Genomic DNA, 25,353 nt, shown 5'->3' with positions numbered 1-25,353 from the left:
AATTTAATTAGTAGTTTAAAACCTATCCATGCTGAAGTTACTCTACAAGAAGATATGTCAAAGAAATAATCAATCTTCCCAGGTTTTCTTCTGCCTGCTACTTCTATAGCTTTTCTTCTTCCTACCTAATCACAACCTTTAAATAGAACTCGTGCCACATGTCGAATTTACCGAGTATCATAATTCTTCCAAGTGGTAAAGACACCTCAAGACAAATGCTGGGCATAGAAGCCACAGGATATAAATATGCAAAGAAGTAAAAAACTAACCTTTTCAAACAATAAGGCTTCTCACTCACTTACCAACTTAACATCTCCCTGTATGGCCCCGGAAGATGACTGGTTAGCCAGAAACGGGTAAGATTCCTCAAGGGAGGAACTACCTAAGACAGGCACAGTCGCAGGGGCCATCTGGTGAGAAAATGGGGAGCAGCAGAGGTGAGGCTTAGAACCTCCCCCCTCATGTTCTGAGAGAAATCTTCTGCATACATGGATGTTTATTGCCCTCGTCTAGCTCGGATTAACACATAGTCTACAGGCACACACCTGATCATCTACATTTGCTCTCTTACAACACTAAACTCTGTTTTCTACCTTTATCTCGTATCTACCTACCACTTCAGCATTTTATTAAAAAAAATAATAATAGAGAAATGTGGTATCCACATATAAATCAAGTTTAAAAATCAAATGAATATTCATATTTGAACTGTGTATAGTTCATAATGCATGAACAAAACAGAAAGCTTCTGTGATGACTGCCCTTGCACTGTTCACCATGTAACTTATTCACTATTTAAGAATTTGTACTCCATGTAAGAATTTGTTCGTTATGCATCAGAAGATTGGAGACTGACGAAAATTAGGCTTGGGGTGGATTAATGATTGTGCATTGAGTATTGACCCCCCTATACAGAAATTTATTATTGTTAACAACTATTTGATCAATAAATATGAGAGATGCCCTCACAATATATATATAAACACACTTCCAATTGTAAAATAAATAAGTAACCGAGATGTAATGTATAGCATAAGGAATATAGTCAAAATATTGTAACAACTTGGTATGGTGATAGCTGGTACCTAGAATTATCATGTATATAAATGTTGAATCACTGTGTTGTACACCTGAAACTAATGTAATGTAAAACTGTTGTCAACTACCCTTCAATAAAAAAAAAAAAAAAAAATTCTGTGCTCTTACCTTTGATGAGATGACAGTCTCTTTTTTTTCTTTCTCCTCCTGTGTACTTTTCTACTGCTCATTAGTGTCTGAACAGGGAATAGAGACACGACTTATATCAGACTTTTTTGGGGTTCTAGAGTCTGAATGTAAAGGAAATTAAAAGTGTGGCCGAGTGTTTCATATTATAATACTTACTGGGGTTCGTATGTTAAAGTTATCCAAGATATTTTGCAACCACTTATCACTTTATATTTAGCTAAACATTTCCTCTCATTTCCATGATTGTTAGATCATTGGTGATTTTAATGGTTGGTGTATATGAGTATTTAATGATAAGCAAGTGTTAGGTTAGAATGTTTTTTAAACTGGTGTTCCCATTAATCTAAAGTAATGTTAAATAAACATTTTATGTAAAGTATGGGATTTATATGAAACACTAGCTCAGTGCTGAACTCTGGCCATTGGTGCATTTTGAAATGTTTCTGAGAGAATGAGGGAGAAGTTGAATTTGTATTGAGTTTATTCTAAACCTGATTATCGTTTTGCTTTCATCCTAGACTTACAGAATGTTTCTAAACTTTACCCTCTATACTGTATTAATGTCAGATATAAACAAAATTTTCAGGTCATCCTTTTCTCTCTGCCAATTTTTAATTGTGGGTTCCTAAGAGTTTCTTTGCTTCATGTACCCTCTTCCCATAAGTTCTACAAAATTTCAGCAAGAGCTGTCTCCTAGGCAGAGTGTTCATGTGTTAATTGTTAACCTACCTACTTCAGAGTTAAAAGGTCTGGGTTTAAGACCTGGCATACAACTAGATCAGGTAGGGTTCCTATCTAGAAGGATACTGAATCCAACTCAGGTGGTTTAAGAGACTTTGATGAAGGGAACACAGAGATAGGGTCAGTTAAGGGAACCTTTAAGGCATGTTTTCACTATTAATAGAGGGAAGCTCAAAGGGATAAGGGAAATACAGTGTTATTAGAGCCTGGTGAAAGCTGTGGAGAAGGAGGTGACTGACAGGACAGAAAATGTGGCCAAGAAGAAGAGGGGAGCTAGGAAGAAATAATCCAGTCTTTCTCTGCATTCTCATCTTCTGCCAGTTGACAGGCAGCATTGGAACCCAGAAGGTGCATTGGTTGGGGTCAGCCTTCTTGGTCACAGAGTAGAGCAGATGAGTATTGAGGGAATTAGCAGGGTAGCAATAAGGTAATAACCAATACAACTAATAATGAGTTTGGGATTGACTTCAGGTAGCAGAATATTTTAGATGTTTTATCTATGAACTGTAGAGACTTTACTGGGTTAGTGTAGGCGTTTAATGAGACATGTTGAACATGTCAAGGTACTATCATAGTGCAAATGTCTTGCGATTAATTTTTTTAAAGTTTTGATAAGGTGTAGATTTGAAAAGCTCAGTGTCATTTCCCTTGGTGCTGTGATGCATTTGTTTTATGTAACTTCGGTTGCCCTCATACTTTTACATATACATTAGTTCTTGAGTTTTCCAGTACTTTTTCATAAGTGAATTGTGGTCATTATTAAGTAGCTTCCAAGGTTTAGATTCTGCTTTTTACTTATGGCCTAATGACAGGCTTGCTCTTTTCTCACTTTTGCTATAGATGGAGTACTACTTCCTTCTGAACTTACGGGTGAAGGTGCTTTTGGTATGTGGAGATTGTATCCCTGGTAAAAGATTGGTCACATTTCACCCTGCTGCTGCCATTGGTGTGTCCTTGTCATGTACTTCTCTTTTCTGAAACAGCACTGATGCTTTGTCTTGCCTTTTCCTCCTAATTCTTAACAGTGTTTCTTCTCACAGAGATCTGCTTTCATCCAGCCTCACCTTTGAACATTTGTAGGCCAGACCAAAATCAAGACAATCTATTTGCAAGAAAACTCACCAGATACTCTGTTAAAGCACTTTCTGTTTTTTAAAAAGTATATAATGTTTTTGAAAGTAAATACATTTTTTATTTTAATTCTTATGCTCTAGTTAGCAATTTTGTAAATTTCAAACTCTTCTGAATTACTGACTAAACTTAATTATTTTCCACCAGACGGTCTGCCAAATCCCGAAGCAGAAGCCCGTATTCATCTAGGCATTCAAGATCTCGTAGCAGGCACAGATTGTCTAGATCCAGAAGTCGTCATTCTAGCATTTCTCCTAGCACACTAACTCTGAAGAGTAGCCTGGCAGCTGAATTGAACAAGAATAAAAAAGCAAGAGCTGCAGAGGCAGCAAGAGCTGCAGAAGCAGCAAAAGCTGCAGAAGCAGCCAAGGCTGCCGAGGCTGCTGCTAAGGCGGCCAAAGCCTCAAACACTTCTACACCCACCAAGGGGAACACAGAACCCGGTGCCAGTGCATCACAAACCAACCACGTGAAGGATGTGAAGAAAATTAAAACTGAGCATGCACCTTCTCCCTTGAGTAGTGGAACGTTAAAAAATGACAAGGCAAAAACAAAGCCACCTCTTCAGGTAACAAAGGTGGACAATAATTTGATTGTAGATAAAGCTGTTAAGAAAGCAGTTGTAGTTGGGAAGGAGAGTAAGTCTGCTGCTACAAAGGAGGAAACTGTGTCTCTTAAAGAGAAAACCAAACCACTTACACCAAGCATAGGATCCAAGGAGAAGGAGCAACATGTGGCTTTAATGACCTCTACATTACCACCATTACCTTTGCCTCCCATGCTGCCTGAAGATAAAGATGCTGACAGGTAAGTACAAAAAACAATTTGTCAATAGCTGCTTGTAAAGAAAAACGTTAACTCTGAAGTGAGAAATTATTTGACCTCCCACCAAAAACTTCGTAAAAAAAGAGAATATAAGTAAGTAAATGAATTCACTTTATTACGTACATCCTGAAGTAACATTGCTTGTAGGATAACAAAATTATAGTTTATGCTAAGAATTTCAGGAAAAATTTGCCATTGTCTTGGGATGCAATGTATATTTCCATTTGAGATTGGCAATTAGAAATGCCAGTGTTTTCTTTGGCTTAGTGTTAACGACAGGACATTTTACAAGGTAAGTAAAGCTTTTATGGATGATGTAAAGCTTATATCTTGGTTACTTCTAAGTTTTTCCAGGGGCCTTACAAATTTATCACTTTACATGGCTTCGTGAACTTACCACTTTTTAGTCTTTTCTTAACTATTAAAAATTCTTTTTTTGCAATTAGAGATTAATTATGTATTACAGAAAACCCATAATGTGATTGTGGTTACCTTTAACATATTTACAAATTACTATTGTGATCATTAGAGTTATGGTTTATTCTTTATTTTCAAACATTTTTTTTTCAGAGGATGATGGTCAGAGTGACTAAAAAGTAAATGAAGTTCTAAAAATGTTTAGCATTATGCATTTGTGTGATATCTGCACATTATACCATGTAATCTTTCTCATTTTTATTTTTGTTAAGAAATTAGAGCTATAGTCTGTGGCCTCTCCCCCCAACATACACACACACTTCCTGATAAAAAGCAGCTATATATGGGCAATTTTCCTAGCTGATATCTTAATAGAAAGCATGAGGATAAAAATGCCACATGGGTGGGTCTTTCAAGTGCTTACTTTGGCTAGCATTATGAAAACTTTCTTATTTAAAACAAGCAAAAACCCTCATTACTGCATTTCCTGCCTTCTGAGCTTTTTTTCTACAATCAAAAATGATGTCAAGTGACCCCATCCAATTTAATGCAGGTGTTATCTAGTTGTACTACTGTAGTTGTGGTATTTGCAGGTTTGACTGTTCTTTAGGAATACTGAAGGTTCATAAACAACCATAGTGATCTGTGATTTTGATAAATCCTGGCATGGACTTCCCAGTAGAGAGGCATGGATATAGAACTGAGTCACTTCATTGATGAGAGAATAACTCGGTGGCTGGGAATAATCCAGTGATTCTGGACCAGTGAGGTTTTTCTCTTATTTTTCATATGTGCTTTAGGAGTACATTTTTATTGGTAATATTTTCAAGAAGTCAGAATGTATGCTTGTGAATGCTTAAGGAGATTTTCTTTGCATGTCTGTTTTTAATGAGATGGTGGCACATTTCATACTTGGTCATTAAAAATTTTGACTGCGTTTTTCTTTTGTTGTCTCTGCTCTTCTTTCTTTGAATGTGTTTGTATGTTTTGTGAGTAGTTTTTTTTAAGATTCCTGGGTACTGCTAATGATATGTGTGGCCAGAGATTGATTCAGTACCAGTTACAGTCACACTTCTTTTGGATGCTCCAATTATCTGAAATTTGACCAGTGGGAACTCCTTTGTTTTTTCTGACAAGATGCCATTTGTTTTTGAGTGCTTCCTAGACAAATAATATATTACAGGCTCACTTTGAACTTTGCTTCGGTCTTAGACCTGGAATCCATTACTCTCCGAAAATCACAAGATAAACTGTAAACTGTATGTTTTTACATAATAAGTTGTTTTTTTTTAAGAAAAATAAAGATTATACTATGCATAATATTTCTTGACTTATTCTTTTAATTTAGTATGTGGAGATTCTTCTGTGTTGCTTTAAATAGGTTCAGTATTCCTCTCGATAGGAATGGATGCATCATGGTCTTGTTAACTACCCTGCTGTTGATTAGTGGATACTTAGATTTATGATTGTTTGCTACTAAACTCTCCTTAAATATTAATATTTAATGTCTGTGTGAGCAGTTTTTATAGGATAGGTGTGAGGTCAAAGTATACACACTTAAAAATTAGATAGGAATTTTATCTTAACATGTACCAATTTATGCATCCAAAAGTATGAAGTTACTTGAACAACACTGAATATTGCCAATTTTGAAATTTCTGACAATTAAAATATGTAATTATTTAATTTTGCATTTTTGTGATTATTGAGATGAAGTATCTTTTTCAATTTTTGCTTTTTTTTTCCCTGGAATTACTTGTTCATATCTTACACTGTCTTTTCCTTAAGATTGTTTTCCTTTTTCTAATTAACTTACAGGTGCTCCTTATGTTAGGGATCTTGACCTTCACCTCTCAGAATCTGTTGTCTTTGACATTTATTTGTTCTATTTTTTAAAATATCAAATCTATAAATTTTCCTTTAAAGCTAATGGCTTTATAAAGTTATAGAAGATTAACTCAAATCACATGGAAATTTGGTTTTGGTTATTATATGAAGAAGAAAGACATAGTCTATCTGTTTTTCCCCAACATGCTGTGAACTAATAGATCCACTTGTTACAACATTTATTGTTAGTAGTCCATCTCACTGATTTGTGTTGTCATATATAAAAATTCTTACAGATAATTTGTGTGTTTCTGGATTCTCTTGTCTATTAACATGTTTTATTATTTCTTTGCCAGTACCTTTTTGTTTTAACTTCTTCAGGTGCACAGTATATTGGCTTTCAAATTCAAATTTCTCTTATGGGGGTAGGCAGGTAATATAAAAGTGAAGGGATGGAGTAAATTTCTGATTAGTGAATATCCTGAGTAGCACAACTTCAGTGCTGCTGTACACGATTTGGGCCCAGTGTTGCTAAAGCTTTTGATTTCTTTAAAGAAGTCTAGAATCTGAATATTTATGTAATTTCTGATTTTAAAGTAATGACAGTTTACAGTTTTTACAAAACATTGGGTAGACAGTAATACATATGTGACTTCAGTCAGAATTTGGCTTCTAGTTTGGGATCTTTTAAAACAGTTTGACCATATGATGGCACATCCCACTTCATTATTTTCTTTCAGAAATTTCTTGGCAGTTTTTTGTCTTGATTCTTATACAAATGTTATAATCAGTCTGCTTGTCAAGTTAGTAGTTAAAGAAGTCTTGGGTTTTGTTTGGGACTCTATTAAATGTAATTCGTTAATTTGGAGGCTGAAAGCATTATAGTACAGGCATACCTTGTTTTATTGTGCTTCACTATATTGCGCTTTGCAAATATTGGGGGTTTTTTTGGTTGTTGTTTTTTTTTTAACAAATTGAAGGTTTGTGGCATTCCTGCATTGAAGAAATCTTTTGGGGCCATTTTTACAACAGGATTTTACTCACTTTGTGTTTCTGTTTTCATATTTTGGTAATTCAGTGTTTCAGAGTTCTTCATTATTACTGTATTTGTTACAGTTAATTGTGACCAGTGATGTTTGATGTTACAATTGTTAATTGTTTTGGGTGCCATGAACTGCATGACAGTGAACTTAAAAGATAAATGTGTGTTCTGACTGCTTTACTGACCTGCTGTTCTGCCATTTCTCCTCCTTGGGCCTCCCTATTCTGAGACAAAAAACAGTATTAAAATTAGGCCAATAAGTAACCCTACAATGTCCTCTTCTAAGTGTTCAAGTGAAAGGAAGAGTCATAATATCTCTTACTTCAGATTAAAAGCTAGAAATGATTAAGCTTAGTGGGGAAGTTCTGTTGAAAGCTGAGATGGGCTGAAAACTAGGCCTCTTGAATCAAAATAGCTAAGTTGTGGATGCAAGGGAAAAGTTCTTGGAGGAAATTAAAAGTGTTCCTGCAGTGAGTGCATGAGTGATGAGAAAGGAAAACAGCCTCATTGCTGATATGGAGGAAGTTTTACTGGTTCTGATAGCTCAGAGCAGCCACAACATTACTTTATGCCAAAGACCAGTCTAGAGCAAGGCCCTAACTCTTCAATTCTGTGAAGACTGAGAGAGGTGCAGAAACTGCAGAAGATGGGTTTATAGGTAGCAGAGGTTGGGGCTTCTGAGGTTTGAGGAAAAAAGCCTTCTTAATAACAGAAATGCAAGGTGAAGCAGCAGGTGCTAATGTAGAAGCTGAAGCAAGTTATCCAGAAGGTGTAGCTAAGTTCATTAAGGAAGGTGGCTACACTAAATGATGGATTTGCAATGTACAAGGAAGACCCTTTTTTTGGAAGGAGATACCTTGTAGGACTTTCATAGCTAGAGAGGAGAAATTAGTGCCTAGCTTATAGCTTCAGAGTACAGGCTGACTCTAGTTAGGGGCTAATGGAGTTGGTGACTTTAAATTGAACCCATTGCTCATTTACCATTCTGAAAATCCCAGGCCCCTTAAGAATTTTGATAAATTTATTGTCCTGTGCTCTGTAAATGCAACAGTAAAGCCTGGATGACAGTACATACGTTTACAACATAGTTTACTGAATATTTTAAGCCCATTGTTGAGACCTACTGTTCAGAAAAAGACGTTTCTTTAAAAATATTACTGCTCATTGACATAGCACCTGGTCACCAAGTGCTCTGATGGAGATGTATGAGACTAATGTTGTTTTCATGCCTACCAACACAACATCCATTCTGCAGCTCATGAATCAAGGAGTAATTTAGATTTCCCAAGTCTTACTTAAGAAATTCATTTTATAAGGCTGTGGCTGCAATAGAGAGAGTGATTCCTCTAATGGATCTGGGCAAAGCTAGTTAAAAACATTTTGGAAAGGATTGACCATTCTAGGTGCCATTAAGAACATTTGTGATTCATGGGAAGAGGTCAAAATAACATTAACAGGAGTTTGGGAGAAGTTGATTCCAACCTCATGGATAACTTGGAGAGGGGTTCAAGACTTCATTAGAGAAAGTAACTGCAAATGTAGTGGAAATAGCAAGACATCTAGACTTAGAATTGAAGATGTGAGGGAGTTGCTGCAATATCATGATAAAACTTTAAAGGATGAGTTGCTTCTTATAGATGAGCAAAAAGAAAGTGGTGTCTTGATATGGATTCTACTTTTGGTAAATATGATGTTTTAAACTTGGTTGATAAAGCGGCAACAGGGTTTGAGAGGATTGAGTCGAGTTTTGGAAGAAGTTCCACTGTGGGTAAGATGCTATCAAACACATTTACATTACAGAAAATCATTCATGAAAAGAAGAGTTAATGCAGCAAACTTGATTGTTAACTTTAGCAGCCACCACCCTGATCAGCCTACAGCCTTCAACAGTAAGGCAGGATTTTTCACCAGAAAAATAACTACTTGCTGGAAGCTCAGATGGTGGTTAGCATTTTTTTAGCAATAAAGTTTTTGTTTTTTTTTTTGAGAGGGCATCTCTCATATTTATTGATCATATGGTTGTTAACAACAATAAAATTCTGTATAGGGGAGTCAATGCACAATCATTAGTCAACCCCAAGCCTAATTCTCAACAGTCTCCAAATCTTCTGAAGCATAACGAACAAGTTTTTACATGGTGAACAAGTTCTTACATAGTGAATAAGTTCTTACATGGTGAACAGTGCAAGGGTAGTCATCACAGAAACTTTCAGTTTTGATCACGCATCATGAACTATAAACAGGTCAATTATGATTATTCATTTGATTTTTATACTTGATTTATATGTGAATCCCACATTTTCCCTTATTATTATTATTATTATTATTTTTAATAAAATGCTGAAGTGGTAGGTAGATGCAAGATAAAGGTAGAAAACATAGTTTAGTGCTGTAAGAGGGCAAATGTAGATGATCAGGTGTGTGCCTATAGACTAAGTATTAATCCAAGCTAGACAAGGGCAACAAAACATCCACGGATGCAGAAGATTTCTCTCAAAACAGGGGGGCTGAGGTTCTAAGCCTCACCTCTGTTGATCTCCAATTCCTCACCTGATGGCCCCCCTGCAACTGTGCCTGTCTTAGGTTGTTCCTCCCTTGAGGAATCTTACCCGTCTCTGGCTAACCAGTCATCTTCCGGGGCCATACAGGGAAATGTAAAGTTGGTAAGTGAGAGAGAAGCCTTATTGTTTGAAAAGGTTAGCTTTTTACTTCTTTGCATATTTATGCTCTGTGGCTTCTATGCCCAGCATTTGTCTTGAGGTGTCTTTACCACTTGGAAGAATTATGATACTCGGTAATTTCGATATGAGGCTCGAATTCTACTTAGGGGTTGTAATTATGAAGGAAGAAGAGAAGCTATAGAAGTAGCAGATGGGAGAAAACATGGGAAGATTGATTCTTTGACGTATCTTCTTGTAGTGTAACATAAGCGTGTATAGGTTTTAAATTACTAATTAAATTGCATGCACACATTAACATAATAGGAATACAGCTACATAGCCAAAGCAGACCTACAATTACCAGCCATCTCCAGTGAAACCAAGAAAACCAGTTAGGCACCCTAGGGATTTGTGAAAACGTATCAATGATATGATGGATACTGTCTAACTGAATTTGAATACTTTGAGAAAAATCAGACAAATTAAAACAACACAAGCAATAAAGTATTTTTTAACTAAGGTATGTAAATTGTCTTTTTTTTTTAGGCAATGCTGTTGCACACTTAATAGACTACAGTGTAAACATATCTTTTGTATGCACTAGAAAACCAAAAACTTTATTTGACTAACTTTAATGTGGTGGTGTGGAACTGAATGCACAGTATTTCTGAGGTGTTGCCTGTATTGTCGTTTTCCATACAAAAACACGGTTCCTTCCATTCATTCAGATGTGGTTTATGTTTATCAGTCATATGTTTTAATTTTCTTTTATTGGTTTTACACATTTCTTGTTAAAGCATTTTATTGTTTTTGTTGTAGTGTATGGAAACTTAAAAAATCACATTCTTATTTGGTTATTGCCAAGTATTCAGTGAAAATATAATGTTTTTATACAGTGTTATTCTTAGAAAGTAATATATCACTTCTCAAGTCTGGGAGTCTTACTGAATTTGGTAGTTCATATAATGATATTGATATTCATATAATGAATATCGGCAGTCTTTTACATTTTAAATTATAAGTAAAATTGAAACTTTGGTTTTTTTCCCCCTGAAATACTGATTTGATTTACAGACATTTTTATATGAGAGTTTTTAACTGAAGCCTCATTATAAGTTAGAGACTATCATTTCCAATTAAATATTTTAAATAGTTTATATTTTCAGACAGTTCAAGTGACCCCTTTTCCAGAAAGCTTTTGCTATCTTTCAGCCCTGATTTAGCTACCCTTTAGCTACATTCCTCTGGGAATCTGAGTGTATAGTACTTTATCCTTCTGCTTACCTGATGGGTCCTTCAAAAAACTGTAAGCTCCTTTCTAAGAGGAACTGTATCTTAATGTACTTTATACTGTTTTTGTTGTCAAAATCCAGTGATGTACGTAATATGTAATACATAGAAGCATACAATCAACATTTGCTGAATGGAGGGACAATTAAAATTGAAAAGTGGACTGTGTATACCATTACTTTAAAAATAAAACTGCAAACCAATTTCTTTTTGATCATGTTTTAACCCTGCTAAAAAGCCTAGTTGTATCACGGGGTTATGAAGAAAAGGTGCAGATGGTATTAAAGGATGTATTTGTTGTATAATGATACTGATGTTCAACACGATTAGAAAAAGTTATAATTAAATGAAATGATTACGTTGACAACATTTTAGTTCATTTCTGACCACAGCAATGTCTTACTAAACTTCTTCATTATAGGACTCGTAACTGCTGTGAAACTGTGTGAAGTCCAAATTTTATTATCATTAGAAGATTCTTTTTCAACATGTCATATTATTAAACAGATTTTGTATTTGGGTTGATTAATCAATTACCTAGTTAAGATATACCTTACATGTCAGAGCTCTTTATGCATTTATAAAAAGTATAAAACAGCTTAAATCTTCACCTATCATTCTAGTAAGTTAGAACCTTAAAAAAATTTGGAATAATCATTGTCCAATTTAGAAAATTTAACCCTGAAAAGAGGCAAAGCTAAATTAATTTGGTTGTGATTATTTAAATGGGCAAGGCCAATAATAACATATAGTTTTACTTATTTCTTACAACAAAACAACTTTTGTCTCTTCACCAGAATCAAGCCAAAGGTGATCACAAAACTAATGAATTTTACTGTAAAGCATGACTAGTTGACTTCCAGTTTTAATTTAGTTTTATATTAATTCTATATCATTTAAAAATACATTATTGTTTTAGAACAGTTTTAGATTTACAGATAAATTATAATGGTACTACAAAGGCTCCCCATATATCCTACACTCAGTTTCTTTACTTTTATTAACATGTTAACATTTGTATGGTACATTTGTTAAAATTAATGAACCTAATGATACATTGTTAGGAACTAAAGTCCACACTTTGTTCAGCTTTCCTTAATTTTTACCTAATTCACTATCATTTTTACCTCCAAAATATTGTGTTTACAATTGAGGATAGTACATTATTTTAGCTGGTAAGTAAAGAAACTCATTTTAGTATTTTGCCTTTGCATGCTATTTAAATGTTAAGACAGGGCTGCATTTTTACTTCTTGATGAAATGAGTTTTTGTGTTTTGTTTGTCTGATTCCTTTCTTTCTCAGCCTACGAGGAAATATTTCAGTAAAAGCGGTTAAAAAAGAAGTAGAAAAGAAACTACGATGTCTGCTTGCAGATTTACCACTGCCCCCTGAATTACCAGGAGGAGATGATCTCTCAAAGAGTCCAGAGGAAAAGAAAGCAGCAACACAGTTACATAGTAAAAGGAGGCCTAAGTATGTGCTTGCTTTTTACCTGCTCTTAAATTGACCAGAGATGATTCTGGATCATCATTACAGAATCATAAAACACAAAATTAAGACTTAAAACAATAAAAAGTGTATTTCAGCTTAAGTATATGAATAAATTAGAGTTTTAAAAAAATTTCATAATTGCCTGCATACCTATTCAAAATGACTAATAAAACCAAATTTACTTTTCTCTCACAGCCTGTTATGTATTAATTTCTTGGGGTATTCTGTGTGTTAAAGATTATGTCTATAATTAAGATATTTTAAAAAAACAGACACACTGCAGTTGGATAAGGTAGAAGTTAGTAGTGAGCCCAAACAAAATTAGTAATGGGCAAGCTGCTGTTTTCCTTTGCTTTTAGCTCCATTTGCTATCATATCCAAATGCATTCTTCATTTTGCAAGAGGTGGAGTGGAAGAAGTTTTGAAATCTGTATCGTAAATTAGTTTCAAGTAAGTGACTAGAGATAACTCTTTTCCTTGAAACCTGTTCATCACTTAAGGAGGGAAAGTGTTGAGTCCTTATTTTACTTTTGTATAACCAAGGGAAAGTGTGAGGAAGACTTCTGAGTAGGATTTGGTTTTAGAATTGCTGTTCAGGTAGTGCCAAGTGTGAGAGTATGATGTGATTTTCTAATATGAATAGAAAGCTGGAACATTTAAAAAATAGTCTCTCCTTGAGTATTGTAGCTTTATTCCTTTATGCTAATTTCTATTACCTACCAGAATATTAAAATACTATAAAACTGCATATCTTTTTGAAGAATGTCAAATATTTATCATATATATAATACACACACACACACACAGTAAGTGTGGCTTCTTAAGAATTGATTATACTAAAACTTTTGTACTCTCTCAGATTAAAAATCTTCTAGTGTTTCCATTATTAAGATCATTTCATCTAGCCATAAGTCTATCAGTAAGCTTTAAGGTTAATTTTTCAGTAATGTTTGTTATCAAAATTTTGTTTTTTAAAAGCATATATACACATATATATATAGTCAATGAATGAAAAAGAAAATTTTCTGGAAGTTGGTTAGAGAAATTTGAGTCTTTGTACTAGTATTGGTTTTATCCACCCACTGAAAAATTACATTTTATTTCTATAAGGCCTTTATACAAGCTTCACTTCTTCTTATCCCCAGTTTAAGTATTAGTCTGCAGAAGAAGAGTCAGTGTGGGGAAACAATACCATGACTTTCATGACAACTTATATCAAATCACAGTCTTACTTGTGTTGGATAGATCACAAATATGCAAGGGTGGGGGAAAATAAGGGATATAAATGGGGTGGACGGTGGGTATTGAGTGTTAAGCAATTTATTCAGTTTGCTTGATTGTATATAAAAACATCAGAACTATATTTGATAGAATATGTGGGCCTCGCTATGGTGAAATCAAAGAAAAAGATATTGACTGGGGAAAACGCTGCGTGGATAAATTTGATATCATCGGAATTATTGGAGAAGGTACCTACGGACAAGTTTACAAGGCCAGGGATAAAGACACTGGTAAGAATGCCAAATGCTATGGATCTTCGGGCCTATGGAATGTTCTTAATTTGTGTTTCTCTTCTAATGTATAACTTGGGGAATTAAAAAAATATGTTAAATTTGAGTTTATCATGCTTTTGTTTCATCTTGTTTTTTTATTTTATTTGTGCACTTATATAAGATAATGAGTATATGTAAGTGGGTGTATATACACAAATTATATGTAAGTGTTCTAGTGTTTATTATGTGAGTATGGTGGGATTTAGTTTCTTTTTTTTTATAGTGAATAATTTCTTAGTAGATTTTGTTGTTTTAAGCCTTAGTCAACACATATTTTGGCCAAAAAATTTTTTTCTATAGAAATTGCCCCTTATTTGGAGGCCAGATTTAGCAGCTCAGTCTTTTAGAACATAATCAGGAACCTGAGAGAAAATTTTAAAAGGCCTTGCAGCACAGGAAAAAGTGTATCAGAGGCTATATATTTTACTGAATAATGCATACAGCCATTGTTTAATCTTCACTTTATAATTCCTTGTTGAAATAAGCTAAAAGATTAAATGGCATAGCTGTTTGGGGCCATTTAATATAGGGGAGACTACTTTATGCTTAGAAACTCCTGAAGGCAGTTACAGCATTTAATAATAATATTTATAATGGTGATTATGCAATATGAGAAAGACAAATTATAACTTTTAGAAGCTATTTAATAAAATAGGGAATCATACTGTATTTTAGACTTGCATAAAAAATCAAGTAAGTTTTAATGATTAAAAAGATAAACATCCTTCTTTTGGAAAATTTGTAAGTACAAAATTCCTTTTTTCTCCATAGAAGTGGAATGACCAAGCCTTTATTATGGTGAAGTTTTTCTTGTAGTAGGATTTGTGTGTATGTGTTACTTAATATTTAGGTGTTATCTGATAGAGAACTCATTCATATCTAAATTTTGAGGGCATTTAGTTTAGTTGGAAAGAGCACATACTTTTGAGACAACTAAACCAGATTTTGAATAACTGAGCAGCTTTGGGCAGATTACTATGTCTGAGCATATTTTTGCAGCTGTACAGCATACAGAATTTTCTCATCTGTTCTAAGAGATTTTACATATATATAAACATATTGGGTGTATTTGTCCTCTCCTCCTTTGCCAAATGGCAATGTGATGTATCTACTCTTCATCATCATGCTTTTTTCATTTAGTATACCTTGGAGAGTGTAAAATCATAAAGCATATGGACTTTGCCCATCCTTTGTAAACAGTTGTAAAGTATTACACAGTTTGGATAAATATTATACCATAATTTATTTAACCTGAAACTTAATTTCTTGAATCTAAGCATTAAAATTTGGTATGTTGGAAACTAAAATAAGTTTTATGAGTTGTAATTTCAAGAGATAGGAACAGAAATTATGAATTAACTTTAACATTAAGAAAAATGTCATTTGGTTTTGCCAGTTGGTGACCTGATTTTATTTCATTTTCTAACAGGAGAAATGGTAGCCTTAAAAAAAGTACGTCTAGATAATGAAAAGGAAGGCTTTCCGATTACAGCAATTCGAGAAATTAAAATTCTCCGACAGCTTACTCACCAGAGTATTATCAATATGAAGGAAATAGTGACTGATAAAGAAGATGCTTTGGATTTTAAGAAGGATAAAGGTATGTGTGCATACTCATGATGTTGCTAATTTGCAGATTGTGTTAACAGATATTGACTCTATTTGAATAAATTACAAGTCACATAAAACTATTGCCTTAATGTCAAGCTGTACTTTTTAAATGTAGTTGAGTTAAAGAATTATGTTAACTTTAGTGATTTTTTTTTTTGTTTAACTGTATTTTAATATTTCATTATAATGGAGCGGGAAAGATAGGTATAGTAATCATCTAAAAATATTAATTCATCCTCAAATCATTCAAAATACTGTACATTTTTTCTTGGTACCTGTATGGTGTCTCTCTAATGTCAGAATTGATGCCAAGGTACAGTAGAATCACAGTGACCTGACTTAAGAGAAACTACATGTTTTACAAATAGTTCCATCTTATCCCTGTGTACTCTAGTGATTTTTGAGTCACCTAAGAAAACATAAAAGGATATTTATGAGTATTGCACGTAAGTATTCACTAGCAATAGTTGTTATTTTGAGTATCACTATATAATTTTTAGTCTTCATTTTTTAGTGATTGCGAAACAGTTATAGTACAGTTGGTCCTTGAACAACATGGGTTTGAACTCCCCTTACATGCATATTTTTAAAAATAAGTATATTAGAAAAATTTGGGGGATTTTTGACAATTTGAAAAAACTTGCAGATGAATCATGTAACCTAAAAATACCAAAAAAATTAAGTATATCATGAATGTATAAAATATATGTAGATACTATTCTATTTTATCATTTATTGCCATAAAATCAATAGTACGCTATTAGTAGTTAAGTTGTAGGGAGTCAAAAGTGATATGCTGATACTTGACTGCATGGGGAGTTGGTGCCTCTAACCCCCATGTTGTTGAGGGGTCAACTTTATTAGAATATATTTACCTTTGCATTTTTAATGTTATAATACCTTAACATACAAGGAAATTTTATGATAGGCAAATAATTTTAAAAGTGTGGAGGCAAAAACCTTACCTAAAATTGCTTTTTGATAAACTATGGTGGTATATGGTTGGCTTTTAGCAGAACAGCTGAAAAGAAATTAGAGTGCTTATTAAAGTAGTCATAAGGCATCTGACAGGTGAAAGAAACCTCTACTTCCATTGGTTTTAGATCTTCACAGAGTAGGATTTTGTAATCAAAGTTGAGTTCTTTGTAATCTGGTTTTCAAGGAGCAGAATTCTTTTTCAAATTAAATCTAATATAAACAGATTAAAGTGGGTATGTTCTAATTGAACATGGTATTTAGCCTCCTGCTGTCTCCAGCTTGCTGTCTTTCTCACACACACATGAAATCTTACTCCTCTGGGGAGCATAGTGATATAGGTAATTATTTTGTATAAAGGAACTTATTTTTGAAAGTATTCTGTATGCACTATGGAAATAGAATCATCTTTTTAATGTCACTTCATTAGTTTTTGTCCATAATAAAGCCCTTCCCTGGCCTGACTTTTAACCCAGTTTGTCTTTTTCCATCTTATTTTTCATTACTTCTTATTGTGTGGTAGAAAGGATACTAGTTTAACTTGGATTTGAATGTCTGGGATTTGTGACTTAGTTGTTAGCAGTGTGACCTTGTTTGCAAGGCCTTTTAGTTCTTCTGAGCCTGTTACTTCTTTATCCATTAAAGGGAAACATTTATTGTGTGGTAGGAATTAAGATTTTATGCATGAGGGTGGTGTGCAAAGGTTGTCGTTCATTAACCTCAAACTGTAGCCAAATTAAGTACATTTGCTTTTCTTTTAACATAACCTGGACCTCTTGCATCTTAGATCTGTAGGGTCATGTCCCTCCCTATTTCTCCAACCCCTTCTATGCCATTTTTCTGATTTTCACCAAGCTACTCTCACATTGACCCACACTGAGTCACCAAATATGCCAGTGTACTTCCCTGCCTTAAAGTCTTTACACATACTGCTGCCCTGGGTTTAAACCTCTCTACCCCTCACATATATACACACATATGCTATTTGAAAGGCTGACTTCTCATCCTCTAAGTTTCAGCCTGAATGCTGCTTTGTTCATTAGTGAGGTCTTACCCGACCAGTCTTCCCACTTTCCACTGCATATAGATACACACAATTTAAAAGCTCTGATCTTTTTCTTCAGAACTTTTTCCAGAATAATTGTATTGATTTGTTATTCATTTGTTTCTCCACTTAGCTTATTAGCAGTGTGACCTTGTTTTATTCTCTGTTACATCCCCTACCTAGCTCCATGGCTAGACCATAGAAGGTACTGAATGACTAATTGTTTAATAAATAAATGAGTTCTAGTTATTATATCCTGTCCATACTTTAACACTTTTTAAAAAGATGACTATTTCTCAACATATAAAGTATTCATAGTTTTCCTTCTGTTGTGTTTATGGTCATAATTTGTTTTCCTTACCAAATTATAAATTCCCTGAAGTCTTTGTGTTTTGTTTTGTTTTTTGACTCCTCCATAATCCTAGCACTGTATTTTATAAATCACAGATTTCATGTATTTGTGCCCCCATCTTTTTCCCCACCATAATCCTGTTTGTAATTGTATGAGTCATAATAACTAAAGTATTCCACTATGCGAGAAGTGCCAGGTGTTAGTTAAGCATATTAGAGTATGTGAGGGAGTATAAAATTTAAAACATAGTCCTTTAAAAATTAATTATTTTATTAAGAGATAATTGACATAAACATTTCTTTTAACAACATAATGATTCAATATCTGTATATATTGTGAAATCAGAATAAATCCAGTTAACTTCCATCAGTACATGTACTTAAAAAATACTTTTTTCTTGTGATGAGAACCTTTAACATCTGCTTTCTTAGCAACTTACAAATAAATAGTACAGTACTTTTAACTGTAGTTACCATGCTCTATGTTATGTCCCCATTACTTACTTACTTTATAATTGGAGGTTTGTCTCTTTTGACCATCTTCCCCATTTTACCAGCCTCCTATCCCCTGCCTGTGGCAGCCACCAGTCTGTTCTCTGTATCTATGAGTTTGTTTAGATTTCACATATAAGTGAGATCATATGGTATTTGTCTTTCTGTGTCTAACTTATTTAACTTGGCATAATGTCCTCAAGGTCCATCCATGTTGTTGCACATGACAAGATTTCCTTTCTTTGTAATGGCTGAATAATACATATATATATCACATTTCTTTATCCATTTATCCTTTGATGGCCACTTAGGTGGCTTGACTCTAATAAATAATGCTGCAGTGCACATGGGGGTGCATGTCTCTTTTTGAGGTAGTACTTTTATTTCCTTGGGATAAATACCCAGAAGTGGAATTGCTAGATTATATGGTATTTGTAATTTTTTGAGGAACTTCCATACTGTTTTCCATAGTGACTGCACCACCTTAGATTTCCAGCAACAATACACAGTGGTTCCTTTTCTCCACATCCTTGCCAACACTTACAGTTCTTGTCTTTTTGATAATAGCCATTCTGGTAGGTATGAGGCGATGCAGTCCTTTTTAAATGAACGTATTTTTTTTTTTTATGGGAACCATGATGAGGCAGCATGCTTTGGTGTAAAGGGAACTAGATTTGGAGCCCGTAGGTTCTCGTCCTGACCATGCTAGTTGTGGGACATTATACTAATTGTGATTGCCATGTTGGAGCAGAAGGACAGTATGGGAACTTTGATTTAATATTGTGTAGAATTCATAAAATTTTAAGAAGTGAAACTAAATACCTAAAACAATATAAATATAATAATTATAAGCAACATAAAAATCAAAATTGCAAACCTCTGTGAAATAATTACATTATTATACCACAGCCCATTGGCTATATAAGAAAAGCACCATAAAAAACGTTTTTAAAAACCTGGCTCTACTTAAAAATGAGAAAAAATTAGTCATAAAAAATTGAAGGTAAAATATTTGGTCTTAGAAGAAATCATTGTCCTTAAGAAAACAGGGTTAAGTGGCATCAAGTGACAATGTATTTTTGTGCAAAAACAGAGATGCTGAAGGAGCTTTTTCTGAAATAATTAAAGGAGTTGAAGGGAAATAAACTAATTCTAAATTTTTTCCAAATTCTTCATCTTCAGGCAGTCCAATCTCTCTTTTTAATAACTCTGTGGGAGTCTTTTAACCTTTTTGTCTGTTCTTTTTTTTTTTTTTATTATTAGCAAGGGGGAGGTTTGTTTCAAAGAAAGCATTTTCTATACCTCAGATCTTTAGTGTTTCAAGTATGGAAGGAGAACGGGTTGCAGTTGCTTGTATTAATTTCAGGACTCTCGTGCTCGTATCTAATTGTTCGTAAGATCTTTGAACTAACATGAATTATTTTGCAGGAGAAGCTTTTCTTTGTTATTTTTTTCTCCTGTTGAGGATTCTGAACTGACAGAAAAATGCTTTCTGAATGAGTGTAATATTCAAATAAATATTTTAATGCAGTTTATACTTCTCTGGGTGGAGAAAACCGTTTGTTTTGCAGTTATATACATTATAAAATAAAAATTTGAGGCATTAATCTCCCATTTTAAGATGTAAATATTTAGTATTTAGATTTAAAAAAATATAACACTGAAATAGTGGTATCATTCCAACAAAAGCATTAGGGTGCTTAAAATTAGCATAGTGAACAACCAAAAACCAGTATTATAATTATTATGCACAAATTAAGTTAGCTGTAATATTTTCTGTATTAGCCTTTGTTTTATGAGAGAATTTGAGTAATGTTTTCATTTGGAATTTTCCTAAAAATCAAGAAACAATATTCTATAGTAAGTGCTTGTGGAAAGTGTCACTATATGATTAAGGAAAGAAGTCTATAATGTTTCCTCTGTGGTGTCTGATTCCCACATTGTGCCCCCCTGTACTTGGATTATATGTTATATTATGTTATATTCAGTTCTGTAATAATATTTTCTATTTCATCTTGTCACCAAGTTTTCATATCTTACTAAATAAATCCCTAAGGGCAGAATCTGAATTTTATTCTACTTCATATTCATAATGTGCAGCACAACAGTAGATTATCATTACAATTTGAGTAACTAAACGTATGAATGAGATACAGAGATTGGAAGGTCCTGTGGAATAGGTATAATGTTAAAAGGTGGATGTCGTATGACTGGGTAGAGAGGAGGATAATTTTTAACTGTCCTAACCTGTTTTATTAGACAGTGAAAGACTGGCATATTCCCTAGAAGTTATCTTGCTTAACAATTACTTTCCCTATCTCATTTTCTTAAAAATATGAACACGTACCCTCAATATAGAACTGCTAATACCGTACAAAATTTGTGCAGAAAGCATTTATGATTAATTTGTTTATTCTTTCATCCCACAAATATTTATTGTAGACGAATACGTTTTGGTTTGCAATAATTGGTCAACCAATGATTGTGTGATCAACACAGCCACTATAGGCACATGTGGTTATTTAAATTGAAATTCATTAAAATGAAATAAATTTAAAAGTTCAGCTCTTTAATTGTATCAGCCACATTTTAAGTGGTCTGTAGTTACATGTGGCTACTGGCTACATTTAAGGTAGTGCAACTATAGAATATTTCCTTCAAATCAGCAAGTTCTATTGAATATGTTGGAGATACTTTAAAAAAATTACATCTGGTCCCTGACTTAGCCTACTTTCTGGGTACCAGTATGGAGGGATCAGTACTTACTAGGTCCAAATCAGACTAATATATGAATGATAAACTTACTTCTGCCTGCAAGTTTTCCTTCATTGTTAACTCAGTTAACTTATAATTGTTGGAATTTCAGTTGTAGGTATTGAGTTTCAAAATAAGTAAAAAATTTAAGTGATACAGGCTGTGGAACCTACCAAATAAGTAAGGGATCTTTGCTAGGGAGTCTCTTCCTACCAACTTAAAATTATGCTTTCTTTTTCTTTTTTTTAACCTTAAAAGAAGAAATGAACTTTCAAGTTATTTTATTAAAAATAAAATTTTCCTTTGAGAGTTGGGCTTCCCACAGCATATTGAAGCAGAATTGAAAGTCATTTGTAAGTTTAAAATTTTAATATATGGGAGCTGCCTGTATTATGCTATTCATTATGTCTGTAAAAGCCAAAACTTATAGTTTCAATTGAACATTATATTTATCTTGACTTTTATGTGAAATTTCCAGTTACTATAGGAGGCCAGGGATTCATACTTTTAAGATCTTATACCCTTATTTTGTGTTGCATTTAGTATGTAGAGTTAGTAACTTTTTTTGAGTAAGGCAGAGGGGAATGGTTTTAATATGTAGGCTTTCTTAATTTGATTATAAAATGGTGTTTATTGTTGTAAATTTGGAAACTAAAAATACAAAAAAGGAAAACAAAATGACCCAGACACTATCATTATCATAATTTTTCTGTATTTTTTCCCTAATGTGTCTTTTTTCACATATATATATGATTATTTATTATCAAACTAAGGTTCTACTGCTTTCATTTTTTAGTGGCCTAATGTGTCACTTGATGAACTGTATTTCATCCCTCTGTTGTTGCATATATATAGGCTCTTTCGGGCATTTCACTACTGTTTCCTATATTGAAGTTTTACAATGGGAAATTCTAGCAGTGATTTGTAGCTATTTATGTATCTTTAACCAAAGGAGGAACTCTATCTTCTAGGAAAAATCTTAAGTGATTATAGATTTGTTTAGAAATAAAGCAAAGTGATAAAGGTCCTGCATAATGACCAGATATCCCATCAATCCTAGCAGTCAGTGAGTCCATAGACATTGGAACCAGATTTCCTTTTCATTCTAATGTCCTTAATGCATAAAACTTTTATTCACATCTAATTATTCCCTTAAATATATTAATAGCAATAGGATTACTGGGTCAGAGGATTTGAATTTAGAAGTTTCTTGACCAAGTTGTTTTCCAGAAAGGTTGTGTCAGTTTACACTTTCAAGTATAGGGCAGGAATAAAACAAATTAGGAATGGAAGGGAACTGCTTGAACTTGATAAAGGGCATCTGTGAAAAACAAGATTATCTACTCTTTCCACTTATATTCAACATTGCTAGGGCAACAAATTAGAATTTAAGCATATGAAAGCACATGAAATAAAAGATAAATAGATTGAAAAGGAAGAAGTAAGACTATTTCTAATTAGTGTATGTGTGTGTACATAATATAGAAAGTACAGAAAATCCTATGGAATCCACTAAAAAACTTAGAAATAAATGAATTCAGCAAGGTGCCAGGATACAAGATGACTATATAAAAGTCTGTTGCAATTCCCTATACTACCAATATAAATTCAAAGTGAAATTAAGAAAGTTTAATTTATAGTAGCTTTACAAAGAATACAGTATCTAGGAATAAATTGAGCAAAGAATTTTAAGAAGCCTTATACTTTGAAAACTACAAAATATCATTAAAAGAAATTAAAGAAGACTTAAAGAAATGGAAAGACATTCCACGTTCATGACCAGATGACTTAATATTATTAAGATGGCAGTAATTTCCAAATTGACCTGCATATTTAACTCAGTCTATCAAAATCTCAGCTGGCTTCTTTACAGAAACTGACAAGCTGATCCTAAAATTCATATGGAAATTCAAGAAAGGCAAAAACGCTAAAAAAAATCTTAGAGAAGAACAAAGTTGGAGGAGGACTCACAGTAACTGATTTCAAATCTTAGTATAAAACTAGAGTGATCAAGACTCTACTGGCTTTAGGATAAACATATAGATCAATGGAATAGAACTTAAGAGTCTTGAGATAAACCCTCACATGGATTTTTTTATGAAGATAGCAGGACAGTTCCATGGAAAATAATAGCTTTTTCAATATAGTGCTGGGTCAAGAACGAAACTGGATCCCTTCCTCACATCCTACATGTTAATTAACTCAGAATGGATTAATGACCTAAATAAAAGAGCTAAAACCATAACACTTTTAGATGAAAATAGAGGAATAAATCTTCATGATCTTGGATTAGCTAAAGGCTTCTTGTTCATGACACCAAAGCAGAAGCAATTAAAGAAAAAATAGATATATTGTACTTCAAAATGAAAAACTGTGTTTTAGCAGATGCTACTGAGAAAGTGAAGAGACAATTAATAGAATGGGAGAGAATATTTGTAAATCATATATCTGATAAGGGACTTGTACCTAGAATATGTAAAGAACTCTTACAACTATATAATAAAAAGATAACTTGTTTGAAAAGGGTGAGCAAATGATCTGACGTTTTTCCAAACAAGATATACAAATGGCTGATAAGCACATGAAAAGATGTTCAGCATTATAGCTGTTAGGGAAATGCAAATAAAAAAACACACTGAGATACCATTTCATATGTGCTGAAGGATGGCCATGATAAAAAGGTTAGATAATAACAAGTATTAGAGAAGATGTGGATAGATTGGAAGACTCATGCAGTATTGGTGGGATTGTAAAATGTTATAGACAGTTTGGGAAACAGTCTGGCATCCTCAAAATACTAAGTATAGAGGTACCATGTGACCTAGAACTTAAGCTCCTAGGGATATATCCAGGAGAAATAAGAACATATGTCCACCCAGAAACTTATATATTAATGTTCACAGCAAGATAATTCATAATAGCCCAAAAGCAATCCAAATGTGTATCAGTTGATGAATAAATCAACAATATCTGGCATATCCGCACAGTGGAATATTATTCTGCCATAGAAAGGAATGAAGTACTAACAGCAACAATTTGGATAACCTAGATGAAATGGATAAATTCCTATAAACACACAACCTACCAAGAACCATGAAGAATTGGAAAATCTGAACAGACCTATAATAAGTAGAGATGAATTTGTAATAAAAAAACTCTAATAAAAAACATCCCAGGAGCAGATAACCTCACTGGTGAATTCTACTAAACACTGAAAGAATCAACATCAATTCTTTCCAGACTCTTCCAAAAAAAAAAAACTGAACAGGAAGAACTAATTCCAAACTCATTCTATAAGACCAGATTACCTTGATATCAAACCCATACAAAGATTACAGGACAACTACGGACCAATATTTCTGATGAATATTTATTTAAAAATCCTTAGAAAATATTAGGAAACAATTCAGCAGTGTATTAAAAGGATTATATAGTTGGACCAAGTGAAATTTATTCCTGCAATGCAAAGACAGATCAACATACGAAAATCAATCAATGTAATATACAACATTAACAGAATGAAGGAAAAAAAATCATAAAATCATCTCAGTAGATGCAGAAAAAGCCTTTAACAAAAGTTTAACACCCTTCCCTGATAAAAACACTAGAAGGAAACTATGCCAGTGTATTAAATATAAAATAAGTCCACAGCTAACATCATACTCAGTGGTGGAAAACTGAAAGCTTCTCTTCTAAAGTAAGGTAAAAGACAAGAATATCTGCTTTTGTCATTTCTATTAAACATGGTGCTGGCAGACTTAGATCAATTTAGCAAGAAAAAAAAGAATTAGGAAGAAATAAAATGATCTCTGTTCTTCATAAACAACATGATCTTATATGTGGAAGACTCTAAAGATTCTTCAGTGGTGGAAAACTGAAAGCTTCTCTTCTAAAGTAAGGTAAAAGACAAGAATATCTGC

The 25,353-nt window shown here is 33.4% G+C and overlaps 1 protein-coding gene across 4 annotated transcripts in view; it reads left to right on the top strand.

The window, feature by feature from the left end:
- Positions 1-25,353, top strand: part of CDK13 (cyclin dependent kinase 13) — a 139,432-nt gene that overhangs the window by 31,449 nt on the left and 82,630 nt on the right. For all 4 annotated transcript variants that reach the window (XM_036918911.2, XM_036918909.2, XM_036918910.2 and 1 more), the window contains exons 2-5: positions 3,247-3,906; positions 12,464-12,634; positions 14,024-14,163; positions 15,635-15,805. In XM_036918911.2, coding sequence (XP_036774806.1) covers positions 3,247-3,906; positions 12,464-12,634; positions 14,024-14,163; positions 15,635-15,805 — 1,142 coding nt within the window. The remainder of the gene's footprint in view (positions 1-3,246; positions 3,907-12,463; positions 12,635-14,023; positions 14,164-15,634; positions 15,806-25,353) is intronic.

The sequence above is a fragment of the Manis pentadactyla genome, chromosome 7, assembly GCF_030020395.1.
Source record: "Manis pentadactyla isolate mManPen7 chromosome 7, mManPen7.hap1, whole genome shotgun sequence".
NCBI classification, from domain to species: domain Eukaryota; kingdom Metazoa; phylum Chordata; class Mammalia; order Pholidota; family Manidae; genus Manis; species Manis pentadactyla.
Note: the sequence above shows the minus strand (reverse complement) of the source record. Positions and strands in the feature narration are given on the sequence as shown.